This window comes from Ovis aries, chromosome 3 (genome assembly GCF_016772045.2).
Source record: "Ovis aries strain OAR_USU_Benz2616 breed Rambouillet chromosome 3, ARS-UI_Ramb_v3.0, whole genome shotgun sequence".
Classification (NCBI taxonomy): Eukaryota; Metazoa; Chordata; class Mammalia; order Artiodactyla; family Bovidae; genus Ovis; species Ovis aries.
In genome coordinates, this window is record NC_056056.1 from 16707030 (window position 1) to 16728456 (window position 21427).

Genomic DNA, 21427 nt, shown 5'->3' on the forward strand with positions numbered 1-21427 from the left:
AGCAGGCGTGACAACAGGATTCATCTCATTGTACATCTCCATCAGGCTCTCAGATAACCAGGTTTATGTGGGTTATCCCTGGTGAGGGAACTAAGATCCTGCATGCCAGCTCAGTTGTCAAAGAGCAGCACTGATAGACCTGCTCGACATAGGGTTGCCTCCATCTTTCAACTTGTAAGCAACACAGTATCTGTGAAGCACAATAAAGCAGAGGGCAATAAAACAAGTATGCCCGTTAAGTAAATACATTCCACTTCCTTGAAGCACATTATGCAGATATGATGAAAAATTTTTATGTGAGTTACTGATCATTTCCTTGGTATATATTCCAAAAAGATACCAGGGTCTAAACATTTAAAAAATGCTTCACAACTGTTGCTAGAGGAGAGAGACATTTCACTGAGAGAAGCGTCAGCAAAAATCGAGGATTCTAGTGTAGAAAACAACAAAACAAGCAAGAAATCCAGACACCTGCCTCTACGAAGGGAAGCAAACGGAGAAGGTGGGCACTGAGGTTGCGTGCAGAAGCCGTGTCCCCAGATGGATGCACCCTCCACGTTGGAGCCCCAGACACACACCCATGCCCAGAGCTTACCCGTTCTCATAAGTGATGGTCGCCCCACTCATTCTGCTTCCCCAGCTGTGTAGGATCACTGTTCTCACTGACCCCCAAATGCCTTACCACCATCCTGAATAGCAAGCGGTGTGCAGGGTTAAAAGGGGAGGGGGGCCACCCTCCCCCTGACATTCTTAATCCCTTTCTGCTCATGGAAAGGACCTGGCACGGAGTGGTCACTTGGCCACTCCAGGGATAAGAAAGACTTGGAAATTCCCGGCAGTGACATGTCAAACTCAAAGTTCTATCACTGTGGCAGAGATGAAGAATAAATATTTGGGACACTCAAGGTCTATTTCAGGAACAGAAACAAAAGTGGTAACAAAACAAAGCCAAACAGGTGATTCCTTGTTATCGTCTTCCAGGCAGGAGGTGCTATCTCATACTCAGTGATCTTTTCCCTTTCAGTATATAAAGACAAGTGGATGAAGAATTATTAGATTAGAGGACTAAATCTCTTTACAATCTGCAAATGAGGAAGGGATTGCACTTTCTTGAAATGATGTTTAAAACGAAACAAAAATGCCTTCCTCTTCCTCCGAAAGCATTTTGACCACAAATTCACATCTTTTCACTTCTTTAACCCCAAATCCCCTCCCTTACAAGAGGCATACTGGGGGATCACCTTCAAGAAAACCCACACATTCTGGCCAACAGAGTAGCTTAGAAAACCACAGCAAGTTTATTCATTGGCAAGGTACATACAGAAAGCATTAAACGTTTGTTTTTAGGTGCCAGCATATGCTTTTGAAAATGTTTGAAGTCAGTAACACCGACAGTCTAATTAGACACCCATCTTCACCCAAGCGTGATTTATCAGCTTTAAAAAATATTTACCTAAAATTAAATATTTATATACGTATATATGTGCATGCTCAGTGACTTTAGTCCTGCCCAACTCTTCTTGACCCCATGGACTAGAGCCCACCACGCTCCTCTGTCCAGAGGATTCTCCAGGCAAGAAGACTGGAGTGGGTTGTCATTTTCTCCTCCAGGGGATCTTTTTGACCCAGGGACTGAACTTGCATCTTCTGTGGCTCCTGCATTGCAGATGGAATCTTTACCACTAAGCCACTAGGGAAGCCCATATATGTACATATTCTATGCATAAATTACCTACAGTTCTTTTGAAAAATAATGATATAGCTAATATAAACTTTATTAAAATTTAAGAGTCCATGTGATAAACCTGATGATGCCTTAAATTTTTCTGAGGAGATGTCTTCTTGAGCCATTTCCCTAAAGTAGTTCACAGATTCAATCTATCTTAGAACTGGAAGGAATTTTAAGTAATCACCTAGTTCACCCAACGCCTTAAGAAAAATAAAGAATTACTGTCACTTTTTAGATCAAGTTACATGATGTGAAATGACTCACCCAAGGCCTCAAGACTATTAAGTTTCTGTTTTCTCAACTATTTTTCTTTTCTTCTAGCCAAACAAATCTCAATATCAGTTGCATGTACACTCATAAGACATTGAAGTGCAAGATAATTCACTGAGAAATCCCATTCCAGGATCCCATATCCTACTGCTTACTCAGTAGGATAAATTCTATCTGTCTAATAAAAACATAGCAAGTGTTACATTCAGCTTCTTGGCTTCGGTTCTGATTAGTAAAACGCACCCCCTCCATGGAGGACAAACAAGATGTAAACTTCAGTACAAATGCATGACTGGCTTGGCTCCGTTTAACGCATCAGTCGCTTCAGTCGTGTCCGACTCTTGCAACCCCATGGACTGTAGCCGCCAGGCTCCTCTGTCCATGGGATTCTCCAGGCAAGAATACAGGAGTGGGTTGCCATGCTCTCCTCCAGGGGATCTTCCAGACCCAGGGACGGAACCAGCGTCTTTTAAGTCTCCTGCATTGGCAGGTGGGTTCTTACCACTAGCACCACCAGGGAAGCCCTTAGAGCATCTAGCTCCATGCAGACCACTCCTTCCATACAAAGCCATGTTTTCGGAGGAAAGGAGAGGAACGTAAATCAGCAGAACAGAATCCAAGGACTCTCGGTGTGTTTGTATTCAGAGCCTCTCGGGGTGGCCTCCTCTGCGTTTGACTTTGTAATGCTAACCAAGAGGACCCGTTTAGGGGCCAGAAACCGCAGACACAAGCCAGACGTTTCTTGCTCAGAGTTCACCACCCCAAGATGGGTTCTGACAGATGGGACACGCAGACACGTTCTTTGGGACGCAAGCCTGCACACCCACAGGGAGCGCCAGGTGGGGGGGTTCCACGGATCTGGATGACCTTCTCGGTCACTTCTGCCTACCTTGCGCTTTCTAGAGGAGACACACCTTGGAAGGACTCAGTGGGGGTGCAGTTTAAGAACCTGTTCCAAGCAAACGTTCATTATACTTGGCAGATGGCAGCCACATGGGTCCTTTGGTCAGGAGAACAACAGTTTAGGTAAAACTGAAATGTCCACTCTTCTGACACACAACACGCTTTACACAACTGAAATCTGGGAAAACCGCACAACCAGTCGTGGGCTTAGATGGATCAAACAGCATCAGGTTAGTAAAATGTGTCACCTGGCCTGGAGTAACTACAATTAATTGCAATTATTTTGGATTACACTTAACACCATCTGGAGGACCTTTTCTCGTGATGGGCTGGCATCCACCACGTGGCAGCCGGGGTTCTCCATCCGCTGGTAGCACACTTCTACCCTGGAGACAGGCAGAATGAAAGAGTCAGCCCATGTGTTAACACAGCCCTTCGTGCAAATGTTGTTTTCCTACAGTAATACAAACAGCTTGAAGCCAGGTCCCCATCTGGTTGAGCTCACTCCCCCCACCCCGGGCAACTTGCTGTGCCCAGGAACCATTTAACACATCTAGTTTAATAAATGAAAAATTAATAATATTTTATAGCTAGCCTTTATTGAACGCCTAGTACTGCCAAGCCTTAGCATTCTGCATATTCTTCTCATTTTATACTCAAGAGTAACTTTTAGGAGTAGAACCATTGTCATTTATCCCCATTTGGCAAAGAAAGGGGCAGACGCTCAGAGAGCTTAAGTTTCCCAGTGGCAATTTTCTCGAGTCGGCACCCTGAAGGATTCTACACAAGCCAGAGGTCCTTGGCATGAGCACTGTTTTCACTTAGGACTCTTCTGCAATTGCACAGAATTCCACCTCCTCTTCTGGTGTTAACCAGCCTTTGCATGTGCGGAATGCCCAGGGACGATCATGTGACCAAAACTCTAGAGCTTTCTGGTTAAAACGAGTACCCAGACTCAGTCATAAAAAGGAACAAAACAATGCCACCTGCAGTGACATGGACAGGTGGACCTAGAGACTGTCACACTGAGCGAAGCAAGTCAGACAGGGAAAGACAAATATCATATATCACTTATATGTCGGATCTAAAAAAAAAAAATAGTTCAAAGGAACCTATTTACAAAACAGAAGGAATCAGAGACGTGGAAAACAAACATATGGTTAAGTAAGGGAGTAACTGTTAGTCACTCAGTCGTGTCTGCCTCTTTGCGACCCCACAGATTGCAGCCTGCCTGCCAAGCTCCTCCATCCTGGGGATTCTCCAGGCAAGAATACTGGAGTGGGTTGCCATGCCCTCCTTCAGGGGATCTTCACCACCCAGGGACTGAACCCATGTCTCTTATGTCTCCCATGCTAGACAAATCAGTTAACCTTTTGAGCATCAGTTTTGGAAGCTGTAAAACATGGCTAATATTGTCCCTGCAAGGGTTACAGAGCATCAGAAGTAAACGCCTGATACACAGAGAGCCCCTAGCAGGTAAAACTCACAGTGTGGTCATCAGACAGTGCTCATGTGCGTCCCGTTACGATGGCCCAGAAAGGCGTGTTGTCTCACTCAGATTCACCCTGCCGCTGACACAGCCAGGACTAGGAGGAAGGTATCCCCTGGCTACAGAACAACCTCACTGGAGCCACAGGGAATCGACCCAGGGGAAGGGGTGACTAACTAAGAGGATACTGCCTTGCTGGTTTGGAAAATGGGAGCCATGTCATCTCCTCCATTCTCCTGGAGTCAGTGCTGTTTCTGGGTCATCACCACAGCCAGAGACCTGCCCTTCACATCACATCAGGACACCTACTTTTGACGAAATATGCTGTTGGTCTCCAGTTCAGCCTCCTCTCTGGTCTTCTCCATGCCTCGGCCCTCAATCCTCTGCATCCTCTCCTCGGGGCTCACGGTGAGCAGCAGGACCAGGTCGGGTTTGAGCAGGTCCCTGGGCCACTGGTATATAGGGTGATGGACGGGGGGCAAGTGCTGGAGGCCCCCACTCACCTCGGTGGCTATGGCATAGGTGGCCGTGCTGTGCCAGTACCTGAGAAGGAAGGAGGTAGTGAGTTCTCCATCTGCAGAGGAAATCAAGGCAGTACCTAAAATCAGCCACTGAGGATGACAAAACCAGGGATGGCTCTGCTGAACTTGTCTTAGTACTGTACACATTAAAGAGATAAAACAAAATCTTATTTTTAACAAATTTATAACATATAAAAATTAGTTAGAATCATACAAGCAACTTATGCAGCTCAATTCCAGAAAAATAAATGACCCAATCCAAAAATGGGCCAAAGAACTAAATAGACATTTCTCCAAAGAAGACATACGGATGGCTAACAAACACATGAAAAGATGCTCAACATCACTCATTATTAGAGAAATGCAAATCAAAACCACAATGAGGTACCACTTCACACCAGTCAGAATGGCTGCGATCCAAAAATCTGCAAGCAATAAATGCTGGAGAGGGTGTGGAGAAAAGGGAACCCTCCTACACTGTTGGTGGGAATGCAAACTAGTACAGCCACTATGGAGAACAGTGTGGAGATTCCTTAAAAAACTGGAAATAGAACTGCCTTATGACCCAGCAATCCCACTGCTGGGCATACACACCGAGGAAACCAGAATTAAAAGAGACACATGTACCCCAATGTTCATCACAGCACTGTTTATAATAGCCAGGACATGGAAACAACCTAGATGTCCATCAGCAGATGAATGGATAAGAAAGCTGTGGTACATATACACAATGGAGTATTACTCAGCCGTTAAAAAGAATTCATTTGAATCAGTTCTGATGAGATGGATGAAACTGGAGCCAATTATACAGAGTGAAGTAAGCCAGAAAGAAAAACACCAATACAGTATACTAACACATATATATGGAATTTAGGAAGATGGCAATGACGACCCTGTATGCAAGACAGGAAAAGACACAGATGTGTATAACGGACTTTTGGACTCAGAGGGAGAGGGAGAGGGTGGGATGATTTGGAAGAATGACATTCTAACATGTGTACTATCATGTAAGAATTGAATCGCCAGTCTATGTCTGACGCAGGATGCAGCATGCTTGGGGCTGGTGTATGGGGATGACCCAGAGAGAAGTTATGGGGAGGGAGATGGGAGGGGGGTTCATGTTTGGGAACGCATGTAAGAATTAAAGATTTTAAAATTTAAAAAATAAAAAACTAAATTAAAAAAATTAGTTAGAATCAGTAACCACAGTAAGAATCTGGTGCACACTTCTCAGAGCTCCATTTTCTCAGTTGAAATTGTATGTGTGGCAAGACCACTCTATTGCTTTGGCCCTGCAGGACGCTTTCTATTTTGAAGGCATAATGGCAGAGGATGTAGATTTATTTGGTTCAGTTCAGTTCAGTCGCTCAGTCATGTCTGACTGTTTGCAACCCCATGGACTATAGCATGCCAGGCTTCCCTGTCCATCACCAACTCCCAGAGCTTGCTCAAACTCAAGTCCATTGAGTTGGTGATGCCATCCAACCATCTCATCCTCTGTCGTCCCCTTCTCCTCCTGCCTTCAATCTTTCCCAGCATCAGGGTCTTTTCAAGTGAATCAGTTCTTCACATCAGATGGCCAAAGTACTGGAGCTTCAGCTTCAGCATCAGTCCTTCCAATGAGCACTCAGGACTGATTTCCTTTAGGATGGACTGGTTGAATCTCCTTGCAGTCCAAGGGACTTTCAAGAGTCTTCTCCAACACCACAGTTCAAAAGCATCAGTTCTTCAGGGCTCAGCTCTCTTTATAGTCCAACTCTCACATCCATACGTGACTACTGGAAAAACCATAGCTTTGACTAGATGGACCTTTGTCAGTAAGGTAATGTCTCTGCTTTTTAATATGCTGTCTAGGATGGTCATAACTTTTCTTCCAAGGAGCAAGTGTCTTTTAATTTCATGGCTGCAGTCACCATCTGCAGTGATTTGGGAGCCCAAGAAAATAAAGTCTGTTTCTATTGTTTCAGTAGATTTATTTGGTAGTCTGTTGGTATTTAATATTGTGTGTTGGTCAAATAAAAATACACACGCCCATTCGGTTCCTATGGTGTTTTAAAACAGAACTTGTTGAGAAGACACAGAAGCAACCTAAGTGTCCATAAACAGAGAAATGTATAAAGAAGATGGGGGTCCATATACATGATGGAATATTACTCAGCCACGAAAAAGAATGAAATAATGTCATTTGTAGCAACATGGATGACCTAGAGATTATTATACTAAGTGACAAGTCACAGCTAGACAAATGCGTATGATGTCACTTATTATGTAGCACCTAAAATATGACACAAATGAATCGAAGATGCTGAAACAAACACAGAGAACAGACTAGTGTTTGCCAAGGGGGAGGGGAGCTGAGGGATGAATGGAGTGGGAGGTTGAGGTTAACAGATATAAGCTATTATATATACAATGGATAAACAACAAGGACCTGCTATTATATAGCACAGGGAACTATATTCAACACCCTGCGATAAACCTACAGAAAAGGGAATCTCACTCAGAGGAGACCCTGAACAGAATTCACTGTTCCTCCCTCCGGGCTCTCAACCCTTTCCTACTCGACTCTGTTGAAGGATTCATTGTAAGTCAGACCTAGCGGTTTACAAGCTCTTTTTTGTCTCCTCCATTACAGAATTCATTTTTTAGTCATCTCTACATCTTAAAGCCTGAAACAAGTGTCTGGCACATAATAAGTATGCAATGAATAATGGTTTATTGGATGTGTGATAGACTGCATTAGGATTAAACCAATCAATGCTAAAGAAAACCACCCCTGAATATTCATTGGAAGGGCTGATGCTGATGCTGAAGCTCCAGTACTTTGGCCACCTGATCTGAAGAGCTGACTCACTGGAAGAAGACCTTGATGCTAATAAAGACTGAAGGCAGGAGGAGAAGGGGTCGGCAGAGGATGAGATTGGTTAGATAGCATCACCAACTCGATGGACATGAATCTGAGCAAACTCTGGGAGACAGTGAAAGTGTTAAGTCACTCAGTCATGTCCAACTCTTTGAGAACCCATGACGTGTAGCCCACCAGTCTCCTCTGTCCATGGAATTCTCCAGGCAAGAATACTGGAATAGGTAGCCATGCCCTCCTCCAGGGGATCTTCCCAACCCAGGGACTGAACCCAGATCTCCTGCATTGCAGCCAAATCCTTTACGGTCTAAGACACCAGGGAAGCCACTGGGAGACAGTGAAGGACAGGGAAGTCCGGCATGCTGCAGCCCATGGGGTCGCAAAGAGTCAAACACAACTTAAAGGCTGAAAAGCAACAACTAGACTCATTTTATTAATTGGCATCCTTTATTACACTCTTGCCATGTTTTTGTCATATTCCAGTTTTAAGTGACAAGATGCAAAACTCCAAATCCAGTATCAAAGGACTACCAAAACATTTAAACCTTCACAAATATTTATGAAACAGTTAATACACATTCCACTATTGGTGATGGGCCCCAGGGCCCCATCCTTATCTGGGCTGTCCACTCACTGTATGCGATGTTTTAAAATCCCAGATTGTTAATCACTTTAGATCTGAACTACATTTCACAGTGCAAAGGACCTATCTACAAAATCATCCACAGTGCTATCAAAGCTGTGTGTTGGTTTACTCTCTGCCACCTACTCGGTTTGTGGATGTAGGTGAGTCTTAAATTCCTTGTCTGGAAAATGAAAGTCATGAAAGCTTTGTTTTTTCTCCCCATAGTTTTTACAAAAATAGTCAAGTGCTTATAAAAAGTGTATCACACTGTCATTATAACAAAATATTTAATTCTTACTGGGCACCAGTTAAAACAAAAGCTGCATCATTTCAAATCATGACAATACCAAGAGTACTGAAAGAATAAATGTAAAAAAAAAATAATTTGGGAGTTGATCAATTCTAATGTCATTCATCCTGCAGAGTCCCTTTCCACCTCCAAAAAGCATGGCCACTGTAGCTGCTGCAGGCTTGAATTCTGCCTGGGGCCACTCGCGTGTATCATCTGTGTTGTTGTTGTTTAGTTGCTAAGTCACGTCTGACTCATTGCGACCCCACTGACTGTAGCTCGCCAGGTTCCTCTGTCCGTGGGATTTCCCAGGCAAGAATACTGGAGTGAGTTGCCATTTCCTCCTCCAGGGGATCTCAACCCAGGAATAGGACCCGTGTATCTTCTGTCTTCTCCATTGGCAGGAGGATTCTTTACCTCTGAGACACCAGTGAAGCCCTGTGTATCATTTACCAGACTCCTAATCACTTACAAACTTGTATTCTCACTTTTTCTATCGGATACATCTCGTCTCCCCAGCTGAATAAATCCACGCAGGTCGAGGTTTTCTCCTTCTTGGCAACAGAACTACAATCTGCACTGCATTTTGCACGTTCTCCCCGTTCACCAAATTAAATACTCAGCTCTGAATATAGAGGCTGAGACTATCTAAATGTAAAAAGCCTTCTTTATTCTAGCAAAACCATCAGCAAGAATAGATTTTTAAAGGTAATAAGGGTGATTAAGTTGCCAACCTTAACCACAGTCACCATCAAAAATTACTCTGTCTCCCTTATTTTTTCAGCTAGATGATGGTGTTGTCTAAAATGGATTTCGTTAAAATCTTTAAACATGAACAAAACCCACTCAGACAACAAATAACTGCTCTTTTCTTCTCATCTGACAAGGTGATCTAGTATTATCTCTTTAAAGACCAAAATTGCAGACAATTCACAGACACAAAGAAGAAAAATCAGGGGAGAATGGGGGCCCTGTTTTGCAAAGCCAGAGTCCTCTCACTGACAACACTGCAGCTCATTTTAAATAATCACAGCCTCTGGCCATCAATTTCAGACTCTTTATTATTTAGTATTCTCCATTCCTGCCACCAAGGAAACCACATTAGTTCAAATCAAATGCAATTTGCTAATGTCTTATACATTGCTTATATAATAATGCTTTATATTTTAATAGCAATTTGTTGTTTGCAATGCATGCCCGCCTACATCAACTCATTGGATATTCATCACGAGTCTTTTTTTTTTTTTTTTCATTTTTATTTTATATTGGAGTAGAGTTAGTTAACTATGCTATGTTAGTTTCAGGAGTACAGCAAGGTGATTCAGTTACATGTATCTATTCTTTCTCAGATTCTGGTCAGCAGGGAACGGATAAGGAATTAGGGTGTCATGAATAAACGTCTGCCTCCATGCAAGGAGAGCCAGGGCTGCTGATTTGGGGACATCTCAGGAAACAATACATCTCGTGGAGTCACACTTCACTAGGAAAAGCCTAGTCTTTCTCCACAAGATAAAGGGGACTGACTGTATCACAAAAAAGATAACAGTGTGGTAATTCCAGACACTTTAACAATATGCTGAAAACATCCCACAGGTGACAGAGTCCCACAATAGAAAGCAAAATCTTACCCTTCCTCTAGGATCCTTTGTGACTTGCCAACTCTGAAATAACTATCTTGCCATCCTCACAGTCAAAAGTACCCACCGGTACTAGAGCTGAGATGATAGTGAAGGCCTTCTAACTAATTTCTACTGTTTTCATCTCTCCCCCTCAATCACCACCTCACACTTCATTCTCAATGTACAGAGTGATCTCTTTATGAAATATCAGATATGCAGGTATCTGTCTCTTTTGCACACGAAAGACAGGTGAAGAGGTAGAAGTTCCATTTCTGGGTGTGGCAATTAGCTTTTATTTAAAATTGCAGTACAGTTGCTTCAAAGTGTTTTGCTAAGTCGCGTCAGTCGTGTCTGACTCTGTGCGACCCCACAGACGGCAGCCTCCTAGGCTCCCCCGTCCCTGGGACTCTCCAGGCAAGAACACTGGAGTGGGTTACCATTTCCTTCTCCAGTGCATGAAAGTGAAAAGCGAAAGTGAAGTCACTCAGTCGTGCCCGACTCTTAGCAACCCCATGGACTGCAGCCTACCAGGCTCCTCCGTCCATGGGATTTTCCAGGCAAGAGTACTGGAGTGGGGTGCCATTGCCTTCTCCATGTGAATCAACTATATATACATATATATATATACACACATACACACACATATACCCCCTCCCTTTTGGACCTCTCGCCCGTCTCACCCCTCTAGGTCATCACAGAGCACCGAGCTGAGCTCCCTGAGCTATAAAGCAGCTTCCCACGAGGCATCCATTTTACACATGGTCATGTTTACATGTACATGTCAACTGCAATTTCCCAATTCCTTCCACCCTTCTTCCCCCACTTTTTGTCCACACATCCATTCTCTAAATCTGCAGACCCTGCAAACTGGGCCGTGTGTACCATTTTTCTAGATGCATTAATATACATAAGTACTGTATGTTTTTCTCTTTCTGACTTACTTCACTCTTTAGGTCCACCCACGTCTCTACAAATAACCCAATTCCGTTCCTTTTTATGGCTAAGTGATACTCTATTGAATATATGTGCTCATTTTCTTTATCTTTATGGCATCACCAACTCAACAGACATGAGTTTGGGCAAGCTCCAGGAGTTGGTGATGGACAGGGAAGCCTGGCATGCTGCAGTCCATGGGGTCGCAGAGTTGGACATGGCTATGCAACTGAACTGGACTGAACTTCTTTATTCATTCCTCTGTTGATGGACATTTGGGTCGCTTCCATGTTCTGGCTATAGCTTTTAAATGACTAACGTTCCCACCAAGAACAGCGGAAAAGCTGGACTAGTTATAGTGGAAGAACAGCAGTGCTAAATGTTGACCAGGATGTGGGTCAAAGGGAATTCTCAGACACCACTGCGGAGGGAGGGTGGGGAAGGTGCTGTGAAGTTTCAACCACTTCAGCACTTTTTCGTGGCGCCTCCTCCAGGTGAGTACACGTGAGCCCCCTGCACCCTTGCAATCCCACTCCTGGGATTCTAGGCAACAGAGACATACACGGGAAACTGAGGGCCGGCATCAGCCAGGTCCCTTCAACTGTAACTTGCTTAATAAATAATAAACTGTAACCTGCCTTGACTCATCACGCCTGATTTAACTGTTTTCACAAACCCCTGCACGTTCTACAAGCGTCACATAGCCTAAACAGTAAATAGCAAGATCCTTCTCCACCCCTATCGATAGTATCTTGGTCCTAGGAGTCTTAAGATGTTTGCCTAAGTTGGAGTTCTTTCAGGAACTTGGAGTCAGTGGTGTGTGTTTCAAGCTCCAGGCTTAGGACTGGTTGGGATCACTGACCCTCCCAAGGTAGCGACTGGTCAGCTACCTTTTGGTGTCAGAGGGCCAAAAAGGTCAACTATGTAGCCATTCTCCAGACATGCTTGGCTACACCTGCACCCTACGATCACCTTACCTTTCTCCTACTTGCTATCACCTTTTCCCAGGCTCCCCACACCTCAAGACCACAAAGGCTTCCCTGGTAGCTCAGCTAGTAAAGGATCTGCCTGCAATGCAGGAGACCTGGGTTCGATCCCTGGGTTGGGAAGATCCCCAGGAGAAGGGAAAGGCTACCCACTACAGTATTCTGGCCTGGAGAATTCCATGGACTATAGTCCATGGGGTTGCAAAGAGTCAGACACAACTGAGTGACTTTCACATTACTTCACTCACCACACCTCAGACTACCATGCGTCTTTATCCCATAAATATCCGAGCCCCTCACTTTGGAGAAGGTGGACCTGAGATTTACTCCCATCTCCTAGCTTGGTGACCTTGTGAATACAGCCTTTCTTTGCTGCAAACAGAGGCTCAGGGTTTGGCTTGGGGAGCTCTGGGCAAACCAACCAGGACTGGTAACACACGTGGGCAAACAAAGCTATATGAAAGAATGGTTGTGGCAACAGCGACAAAGCTCACAGGTCGCAGGAAGTCAGACGCAAATGGCACTCAAAGTCTATCTGCCTATGTAGACTGTTCAAGAACAAGCAGAACAAATAAGATCCAGGAATGCATAATCAAGGCTGTGGTTCCCAGCAGGGGAGGGATGGGTCATGACTGAAAGGGAAGGACTTACAGGATTGAGTAAGGTTCTAAGTCACGATGTGGGTGCAGGTTGTCCTTGAATGTGTTCACTTTTTGAAATTCCTTGAGACTTCCATTTGTAATTACTTCTCTTCCCTTAACACTTGTCAGACTTTAATGCAATCACTCACCTTTCCAAAAATAAGAAAAACTGCAGCAAGACAGTAAGATGTACATGGGAGAAAAGCTTAGGATGAATTCAGCTGCAATGGAAGTCTTGTGGCCCTCCCTGTCAACTGCATCTCTCTCCTTCGCAGAGGACAGCACTCTCCTAAACTGAATGGTCAACACCTTTCCAGGCCTTTCTAAACTTTTAATTGGAGGATAATTGCTTTACCATATTGTGTTGGTTTCTGCCATACAACAGTGTGAATCGGCCATAAGCATTCATATATCCAGAACTTCCCAGGTGGCAGCAGTGGTAAAGAAACCTCTTGCCAGTGTAGGAGACATAAGAGATGCGGGTCCTATCCCTGGGTCAGGAAGATCACACTGGAGGAAGGCATGGCAACTCACTCCAGTATTCTTGCCTGAAGAATCCCATGGACAGAGGAGCCTGGCGGGCTACAGTCCACAAGGTTGCCAAGAGTCAGACATGACTGAAGCAACTTAGCATGCATGCATACGTATGTCCCCTCCCTCTTGAACTTTCCTCCCACCCTCCACCGTCCAGCCCTTTTTATGGTATTTTTTTCTATTATTTTGCATGTAGTCTACTGAACATCTTTCTGTAACTTGATTTCTTTCATTCGAAATGATGGTTTTGTAACTTAGGCACACTGACAGAGCGTACTCATGCACACAGCTATAGGACCTCCATTCTATAAACACACTGGTATTTATTTACTTTCTTCTGCTGAGGTCTATTGGTTTTTCAAGTTTTTCAGTATTATGAACAAAGCTGAAATAGACTCTCTTGGTGTTTCTCCAGGAGATACAAGAATCTGCTCAAATCTTCCACTTTGCTTCTCAAATTGCTCCCCAAGTCACCAGGCAGGTACTCACTCTCACCAGCACCACAAGGGTTTCTACTGATCCATAACATCTCCAGCTCAGACCTTTTCAATCAGGGCTTACTACCCTGATGAGAGGAAATTGGGACCTCATCGTCGTTTCAATTTTCATTTCACCGATTCCTGGTGACTTTAACCCTAGCATGAATTGCTTGTCGTACCTGTTGTCTATTTTTGTGGCACTTTAAAGCCATTTTTTTTAATTTGTGGAAATTTAAAATATAACTCACCTTATGCCACTCTATTATCTGAAACCTTCCCAAGGCTCCCCTCTGTACTCAGAATAAAATCTGCACTCTTTATCACAGATACAGACACTGCTGATCTCTCTCTGTCTTTTTATCCATCCAGATAGCAGACACTCGTCCAGAAGTTTTCCTGGCCTGTTTCCAGCCCTGGAACATGTTCCCTTCTTCCTGTCTCTACACTTTGCTCTTGCATCCCCCTCCAGCAAAGCTTTCACTCCACAACTTTCCATGTCTGTCCTTCCAGGGTCATTGACAGCTCAGGCCAATGGCACCTCCTCGCACAGGCCTTACTAAACCACATCTAGTGGGGGGTCAGCCATCCTCCACCACACGACCTTGCACTCTCCTTCTCACAGTCCTGACCATTCTCTGATTATCATCTTGCGTATCCATGTGCTCGACTACCATCCTCTCCTTCAGCACATTTGCTCCACGAAAGCTAGGCATTTTCTAGCTCATTCCCCTCCGAGTCCCCTAAATCAAGAAGTCGCTGGCAAACGGTAAATGCCCAATATATGTTTGGTGAACAAACCAATAAACAAATGAGTCACTGAAAGCTCAATTTGTGAAGTAGGGACTTTTGTTAATATTCCCAACATGGTATTTCTAGCTTTCTCACTTTGGCAAGCTACTTAACTTTTCTAAGACCTGTGTTTCTCATTAGCAATTTCAGGATCCAAGTAGTAGTGATTGTTCCAGAGGTTAGGATAGTCTGTGGAACATTCTTGGCAAAATGCCAGCCAATGGTATGGGCTAATAAATCATAGACATTATTCCCATTATTCTCATAATACAGTTTGGCTTAAACACAATTGTATAATTGCATATACATATGTACGCTACATGGACACACACACACACTCATACGTTAGGAAGAAAATGCCAAATTCAAGGCAACATTACACCTACCTGTCGACAATCACAGGCGATTTGGTAGATTCTTTAGCTATTTCAGAAGCCACGATATAATTGCCCAAAGAGTAAAAAGCTCTTCTAATGATAGTTGGTTCATCATCAAAGATTTTCCTCCACTGGCTGATGCAAGAGGGTGGTGACTTCAAGAGAACAGCCTTGAGTGAATCTGAAACTGACTGGGTCACGGTGGTTTTACCTGCAGGTCACACACAAAATACAGCAGATCTTAACCAAGGCCACGGTATCTCTCCCCAAAGTTAACAGTAACTCAGAAAGAGCAAAGACAATTTTTCTGCCTATAAAACTTATGAGTTGAATAAATAATATGATTCTTTATTTTTAAAAAAGTTGCTGACCCTTAGGAACTTGGGATTCCTCTCTTGGTGTTATTAATAGTACCTCTCCGACCTCTGTCCTAAGTTACTTCAGACGTGTCTGGCTCTAGAGACCTCAAAGACAGTAGCCCACCAGGCTCCTCTGTCCATGGCATTCTCCAGGCAAGAATACTGGGTGGGTTCGATTCAGGGGATCTTACTGCCCCATGGATTGAACCCATATCTCTCATGTCTCCTGCGCTGCCAAGTGGGTCCTTTACCACTAGTGCCACCTGGGAAGCGCTATTAATAGAATGTATGTTGTGTTCAGTTGCTCAGTCCTGTCCGACTCTTTTCGACCCCATGGACTGTAGCCCGCCAGGCTCCTCTGACCATGGGGATTCTCCAGGCCAGAATACTGGAGTGGGTAGCCTTTCCCTCCTCCAGGGCATCTTCCCAACCCAGGGATGGAACCCAGGTCTCCCGCTTTGCAGGCAAATTCTTTACAGTCTGAGCCAAAACAAAACGGTCACCTCGTTGGTTTACAAACTCAGGATAAACTCTGGCATCACCTCCCAGGCCCTTATTCCCCTCCTCAGTCAGCTGACACAGAAGGAGACAGCCTCCCATGGAGCCTCACGACACTGTGGCCGTCCCAGGTCTGCCCTGCCCTTGGGCCACCCTCCTCCTGCTGCTGCGTTTTGGGCCAAGTGTGGGCACATCTCTTGCATTCTGACACCTTGTGGCAGCTTTGAAGCCTTCTGTCCTCCACTCCCTAGTTTTCCCAAACTTTGCTCCTGCGGTTCCTGGCTGCACTGGGCCGCTTCAAGTCTCCAACTGCCTGCATGCTGCCATTTCTTCTGTCTGGAGGATCTTTCCCACTCTCCTCACTCGACCAGCGCCTGTCCCACTGAAAATCCAATCCAGGGATCCACCCCTCCAAGCTCTGCCAGACCATGACCTACCCCTCCTTTCAGAACAAGGAGGCTGCATTCCCCGGTGTTCATGGGGGAACCTGAGGCTCAGCTCCCCTGGAAGTTATCCATTTTTCATCCCAAGCCAGCTTCACTTCGTCCCTGGCACACAGGAGGTTTATGAGTTGAACCCTCAATACGTTTTGCTTGCCAAGACCCGTCTATTTCTGCAATTGATGTTAATCTCACTGCCTAGAACCAGGAGGTGACATTTTCTTACCTGTGGCATCCAAGCCCTCAATGACAATGACGGGGAACCTTCCCTTCTGGACCTGCTCTGGGCACTGGTCCACCAGATCGAGCACATCTCGGGCTTCAGGAATGAAGGACGTGCACTGGAAAGCAACATCCGCACATCAGCAGCGGAGCCACAGGGCCAGGGCAGGAGCTATGTCTAACTGCTGAGAAGACTGCATGCGGCTGATAAGGCAGAGCTGTGTTTGGCACCAGACCGAAGTGCAAAGCATTTTGAACCTCAGAAAGGTTCTGAACTGTTCCTGACCTCGCTGTGCACTCACAGAATCTCTACAGAGGCCCAAATGTATTCTTTTCTTATGTGCTTTCTCTGAGCAAGGCAATATTCTAAGTGCCCTTGGGAGTATCAACTTGGCCCCTCTTCAAGATAACTACAAGAGTGTTATTGTTATTAACCCCATCTACGAATTAGGGAAACCAAGGCAAAGAAACGCTTAAGAAATTTACTGAAAGGGACACAGGCCTGCTAAGTTGCTTCAGTCATGTCCGACTCTGCGACCCTGTGGACTGTAGCCGGTCAGGCTCCTCTGTCCATGGGATTCTCCAGGCAAGAATACTGGAGTGGGTTGCCAAGCCCTCCTCCAGGGAATCTTCCCCGCCCAGGGATACAGTCCAAGTCTCTCAAGTCTCCTGCATTGGCAGGTGAGTTCTTTACCGGCAGCACCACCTGGGAAGCTCAATAAATACCAAAATCTGCATCCAAACCCAGGTTCTGCAACTGTAAGCACTCAGAAATAAGCCCAAGTTCCTAAAATGTATCTAAGATACAAGAGTCCAGCCTCAGGACCTATAGGCTGCGGTCAGAATGTCAGCCATCCCGCACCAAGCACCTCTGTGTGTCACCTGATTCCTTGTCCTAACACCCTAACACCGCGAGGCAGGTGTGTTACACACGAAATAAGTAGCTGCCAATAAGCAGGCAGGCACCACTTAAGCGTAAGTTTCTCCATCCCCGAAACTCAAGCCCTCTTCTCTACGTTCCGATCTCCCAGAACCTCCCAGAACCGGATAACTGCTTCTGAGATGGCACAGCTCTTGCACACACCCAGCGGCCCCTTCCCCCTCTCCAGGGGCACCCCACCGCTCCTGCTGGGATGCCAGCCTCCCATGTGGCTGGGGTCTAAACAGCTGCTGGCACAGAGGCCGCCTTCACCACCCGATTTGCTAACAGGAGTAAAGAGGCAAAAGAAGTCGGGACAGGCCAGCCCCCCGCCCCGGGAGAGCCCACTGCCTCCACGTCCCTACTCCAGGGGGTCCCTGAGCGCTGGGAAAGGACCTGACTTCTTACCGCCTCCAAGACTGCGCGGGCGGCCTCCCGGTGCGGGAAGACCCCGGAGCTGGGCAGGTCGGGCACCACCGGGTGCAGGGCGGGCTCCGGTGCGGGCCCCACGCGCTCGCCGCCCAGCTGCTGCCAGCCCCAGCCGTCCCGCCGCTCCCAGGCGCGCTGCCACAGCTGGCAGAGCGGGTCCCGGGAGAACTCGGCCAAGAGCGGGCGCGGGGCCTCGGGGCAGGCGTCCAGCAGCGCCAGCAGCGCTTGCCGGGTGTCGGGGCTGTCGCGGGGGTCACGGAGCAGGAAGCCGTGCTGCAGGGCCCCGGCGCCGCCGTCCGGGCAGTAGCCCAGCAGCCGGCGCAGCTCGCACCTCTGGAAGGGGCCGCGCCGCAGCTGCTGCCGCAGGTGCTGATGAAGCCGGGCCGCGCGCACCCGGGCCCCCACGCCCCCGGCCCCCGGCACGCTCAGCGAGTAGCTGCGGCCCGGGGGGCCCAGGAGCGCGGCCACGCGGGGGTCGGGGCGCGCGCCCGGGGCCTGCTCGCCCACCGCAAAGTGCGCCAGCGTGCAGCCCGGCAGCTCCAGCGCGAAGCAGCGCGGCGGCTCCATGGCCCGAGCGCAGGCCCCGCGCCGCCGGCCCGAGAGGCGCGCGAGCAGCCGCCGCGCGCGCGGGTGGCGGCCGAAGGTCATGGGCGCCTCCCGGTGCCGCCCCGCACGCCGGGGAAACGAAAGCTGGGACCCGGCGGGCGGCGCCCCGCGGGAAGCGAAAACGAAGCGGCGGCGCCGGCGGCGGGAAGTGGGCGGGGCCTGGGTTGGGGCGACCTCCCCGGCTTCGCCTCCGCCTCCGCCCGACCGCGAGGTCGCGCCGCGAGCAGGCCGCCTCCAGGAGGGGCCGGAGGGGCAACCGCAGAGGCCGGGGCCCCGGGCCGCCTCCGATGGGGACCCACGATGGGAGGCTGGCCCGTGGCCCCAGGCCCCCGGTTGAATAATTCCTCCTGTGTTGCTTATGCCCGGGTACGGAGCGCGCGTGGTTGCGCGCGCGTGTGTGTCTTTTCATCGGGGTCCACCCTGCGCTCCGCGCCCCGCGCCACCACCCTCACCGGCTCTTCCCCGCCCGGCTGCAGCGCCGACGCCTCCCCGGGGCTCGCCCCGCAGACCCGGCGCGGCGCTCCGACCGCCTTCCCCGCGGCCGCGCCCAGACTCCGGTGCTGGGAGCCGCTGAGCGCTTTCCGTCCGCTTTACAGATGCTTTTCCCTGTTTTAGGATTCTCTCTCTCCTTTAGTTGCCTCTCAGACTGAGAAGTGTCCCCAGGTTGGCCCCTCCAAGTGGCCTTACAGACGCCCAAGTCTTGCACGCAGGTCCAATGAGACAGCAGTGAGGTGGCCTGACAGCGCCTTCATCAGCCAGCACTGGCTTTCCATAGAAAAGCAGCAATTACAAGATTATTTGGATGTTTTCGTTTGTTTGTACTCCTTCTCTCGTATCTCTTAAAATAATTGCTAAGCAGACGCCAGAATTAGAAACAAAGATGGAAAACGGTAGATAAACAGCAAACAAATAATGATTTAATCCGTGTGCATTTAGAGTGGGATTAGGTCTAACTCTAAGCTCAAACCCCTTTTTAATAAGTATGAGCTATTTCATGTGAAGTATGCCTAATAGGGAAGGAATAATTCTGAGATTAAGATGTTTTTAGTTCTGTATGAACAATTTGACGTTTGGACATCGATGGAGCATGTTGTCAAGAGTGTGGAGCATAAGAAAACAGGAAACGTACAAAGTTCTTTCTGTTCTTCAGGACTGTAGTGCATCCTCCTGAGAACCTCTCTTCTACCTCTTTTCCATGACCACCCCCATCATATCTGCTCTTCCCTCAGGTTTCCCTCTCCACTCTCCTACCAGGAGACTGTGACCTCGGTGACCCTGTAGGATCTGGGGTCAGTCAGCGGTAACCTTGTGTTGAAGACTGGAGACACAATGTCTTCATTGATAAAGGGGAAAAAAAATCTGTCGTATTGTTTAGCTCAATTTCAAGTGCCTAGGACAGAGAATGAAGGCTCCAGCTTGGGTGGATATTTGAATAAACTTTCCTGCAGTGACCTATCCTGTGACTGTGGGGGAGAGAAGCTGGGAGCTGGGAAGACACCTCAGAGGGCTTTGAATAAACCAATATGCTCAGTCACTTCAGTCCTGTTGGATCCTGCGGCCCTATGCACCGTAGCCCACCAGGCTCTGTCCATGGGATTCTCTCTCAATCTCTCTGTCCATGGGATTCTCTGGGTGGGAATACTGGAGTGGGTTGCCATTTGCTACTCCAGAATAAATGAATAGCGTGGCCTTACTCATTTAGTCAGATGATTTTATGACTTCTTCTGTGATTTCAAGATCTTTAGACCATGAATTTTTTGCACCTTGTTTTATGTCCCTAGATAGGTTTTAGTGTCTCCTAGTTTACGGAGAAGGAAATGGCAACCCACTCCAGTGTTCTTGCCTGGAGAATCCCAGGGACGGGGAAGCCTGGTGGACTGCCGTCTATGGGGTCCCACAGAGTCGGACACGACTGAAGCGACTTAGCAGCAGCAGCAGCAGTTTATGGGAACCGGAATAGAATTTGTATCTTACTGTTGTGTGAAAATTGTATAAATCTTAATTATGTTGAATTGGTTCATGGTGTTTTTCAGGTCTGCTATATCCTACATTTCTGTATATCATTCTATTGTCAATTTTTGACAGTTTGATATTGAAACTCCAACTACAAATCTTAATTTATCCAGTTAATAATTGTAATATATAATGGAACTAAATGTACCTTTGTTCTGTATTTTCCAAGCCTCTTGTAAATGTGTTATACTTTCATAATTTAAAAAACAAAAAAGAATAATGAATAAGAAATAAAATTTTATGAGATGTATAAATCAGAAAAAAATAAAAAGCCAGAGTCTTCAACACAGCATCAATCAAGAAAACATTAAATATTCTAGTCATTCTGTTAATAGGGGGAAAAGCAGAGAGAATTAACTAACATAAATGCAGTAATTATTAATAATAATTAATAAATGAAAAAATAGCTTTTATTTTGAAGAACAAATTGGTTCTTGAAAACCTCTTTAAACAGATTTGCTTTTAGGTAAAGTGCATAAAAAGAAAATGAAATCAGCATAATATTAATAGTAACACAAGAGAGGCAAGATCTATAGACTACAAAGGACACAAAAAAGACACATACAATCCTACATCAATAAATCCAAATGCCACAAAATAAATAATGAACTGGGAAAATAAAATATATCAAAATAAATCCAAGAAAGAGTGGTGCTTCTATAATCCCAATCCCAGAAAAGTAGCTAAAGGTTCTGAGAAACACTGGGCCAGGTTTATAGGTAGTTGCTTTGTCAACAGGTAAACCCTCTACTACATAAGCCATTAGTTTCTGGTTCATAAAAGTGCTTTGGGGCACATTTGTGGGCTTCTGGCCTCAAAGAGCATGCTATTATATTGTGGAGTTGATTTTCCCACTAAGAAGGACAGTTTAGATAGCTCTCTGTGAGAAGAAAG

The 21427-nt window shown here is 46.5% G+C and overlaps 1 protein-coding gene across 1 annotated transcript; it reads right to left on the reverse strand.

Moving 5' to 3' along the window:
* Positions 1-1275: 1275 nt before the first annotated feature.
* Positions 1276-18613, reverse strand: CMPK2 (cytidine/uridine monophosphate kinase 2). Its single transcript, XM_027966483.3, has 5 exons — positions 17894-18613; positions 16571-16685; positions 15057-15258; positions 4701-4934; positions 1276-3288 (listed from the first exon to the last, which is right to left on the reverse strand). The coding sequence occupies exons 1-5, from the start codon at positions 18560-18562 to the stop codon at positions 3171-3173; spliced, it is 1338 nt and encodes a 445-aa protein (XP_027822284.1). The 5' UTR covers positions 18563-18613; the 3' UTR covers positions 1276-3170.
* Between the last annotated feature and the right edge of the window lie 2814 nt (positions 18614-21427).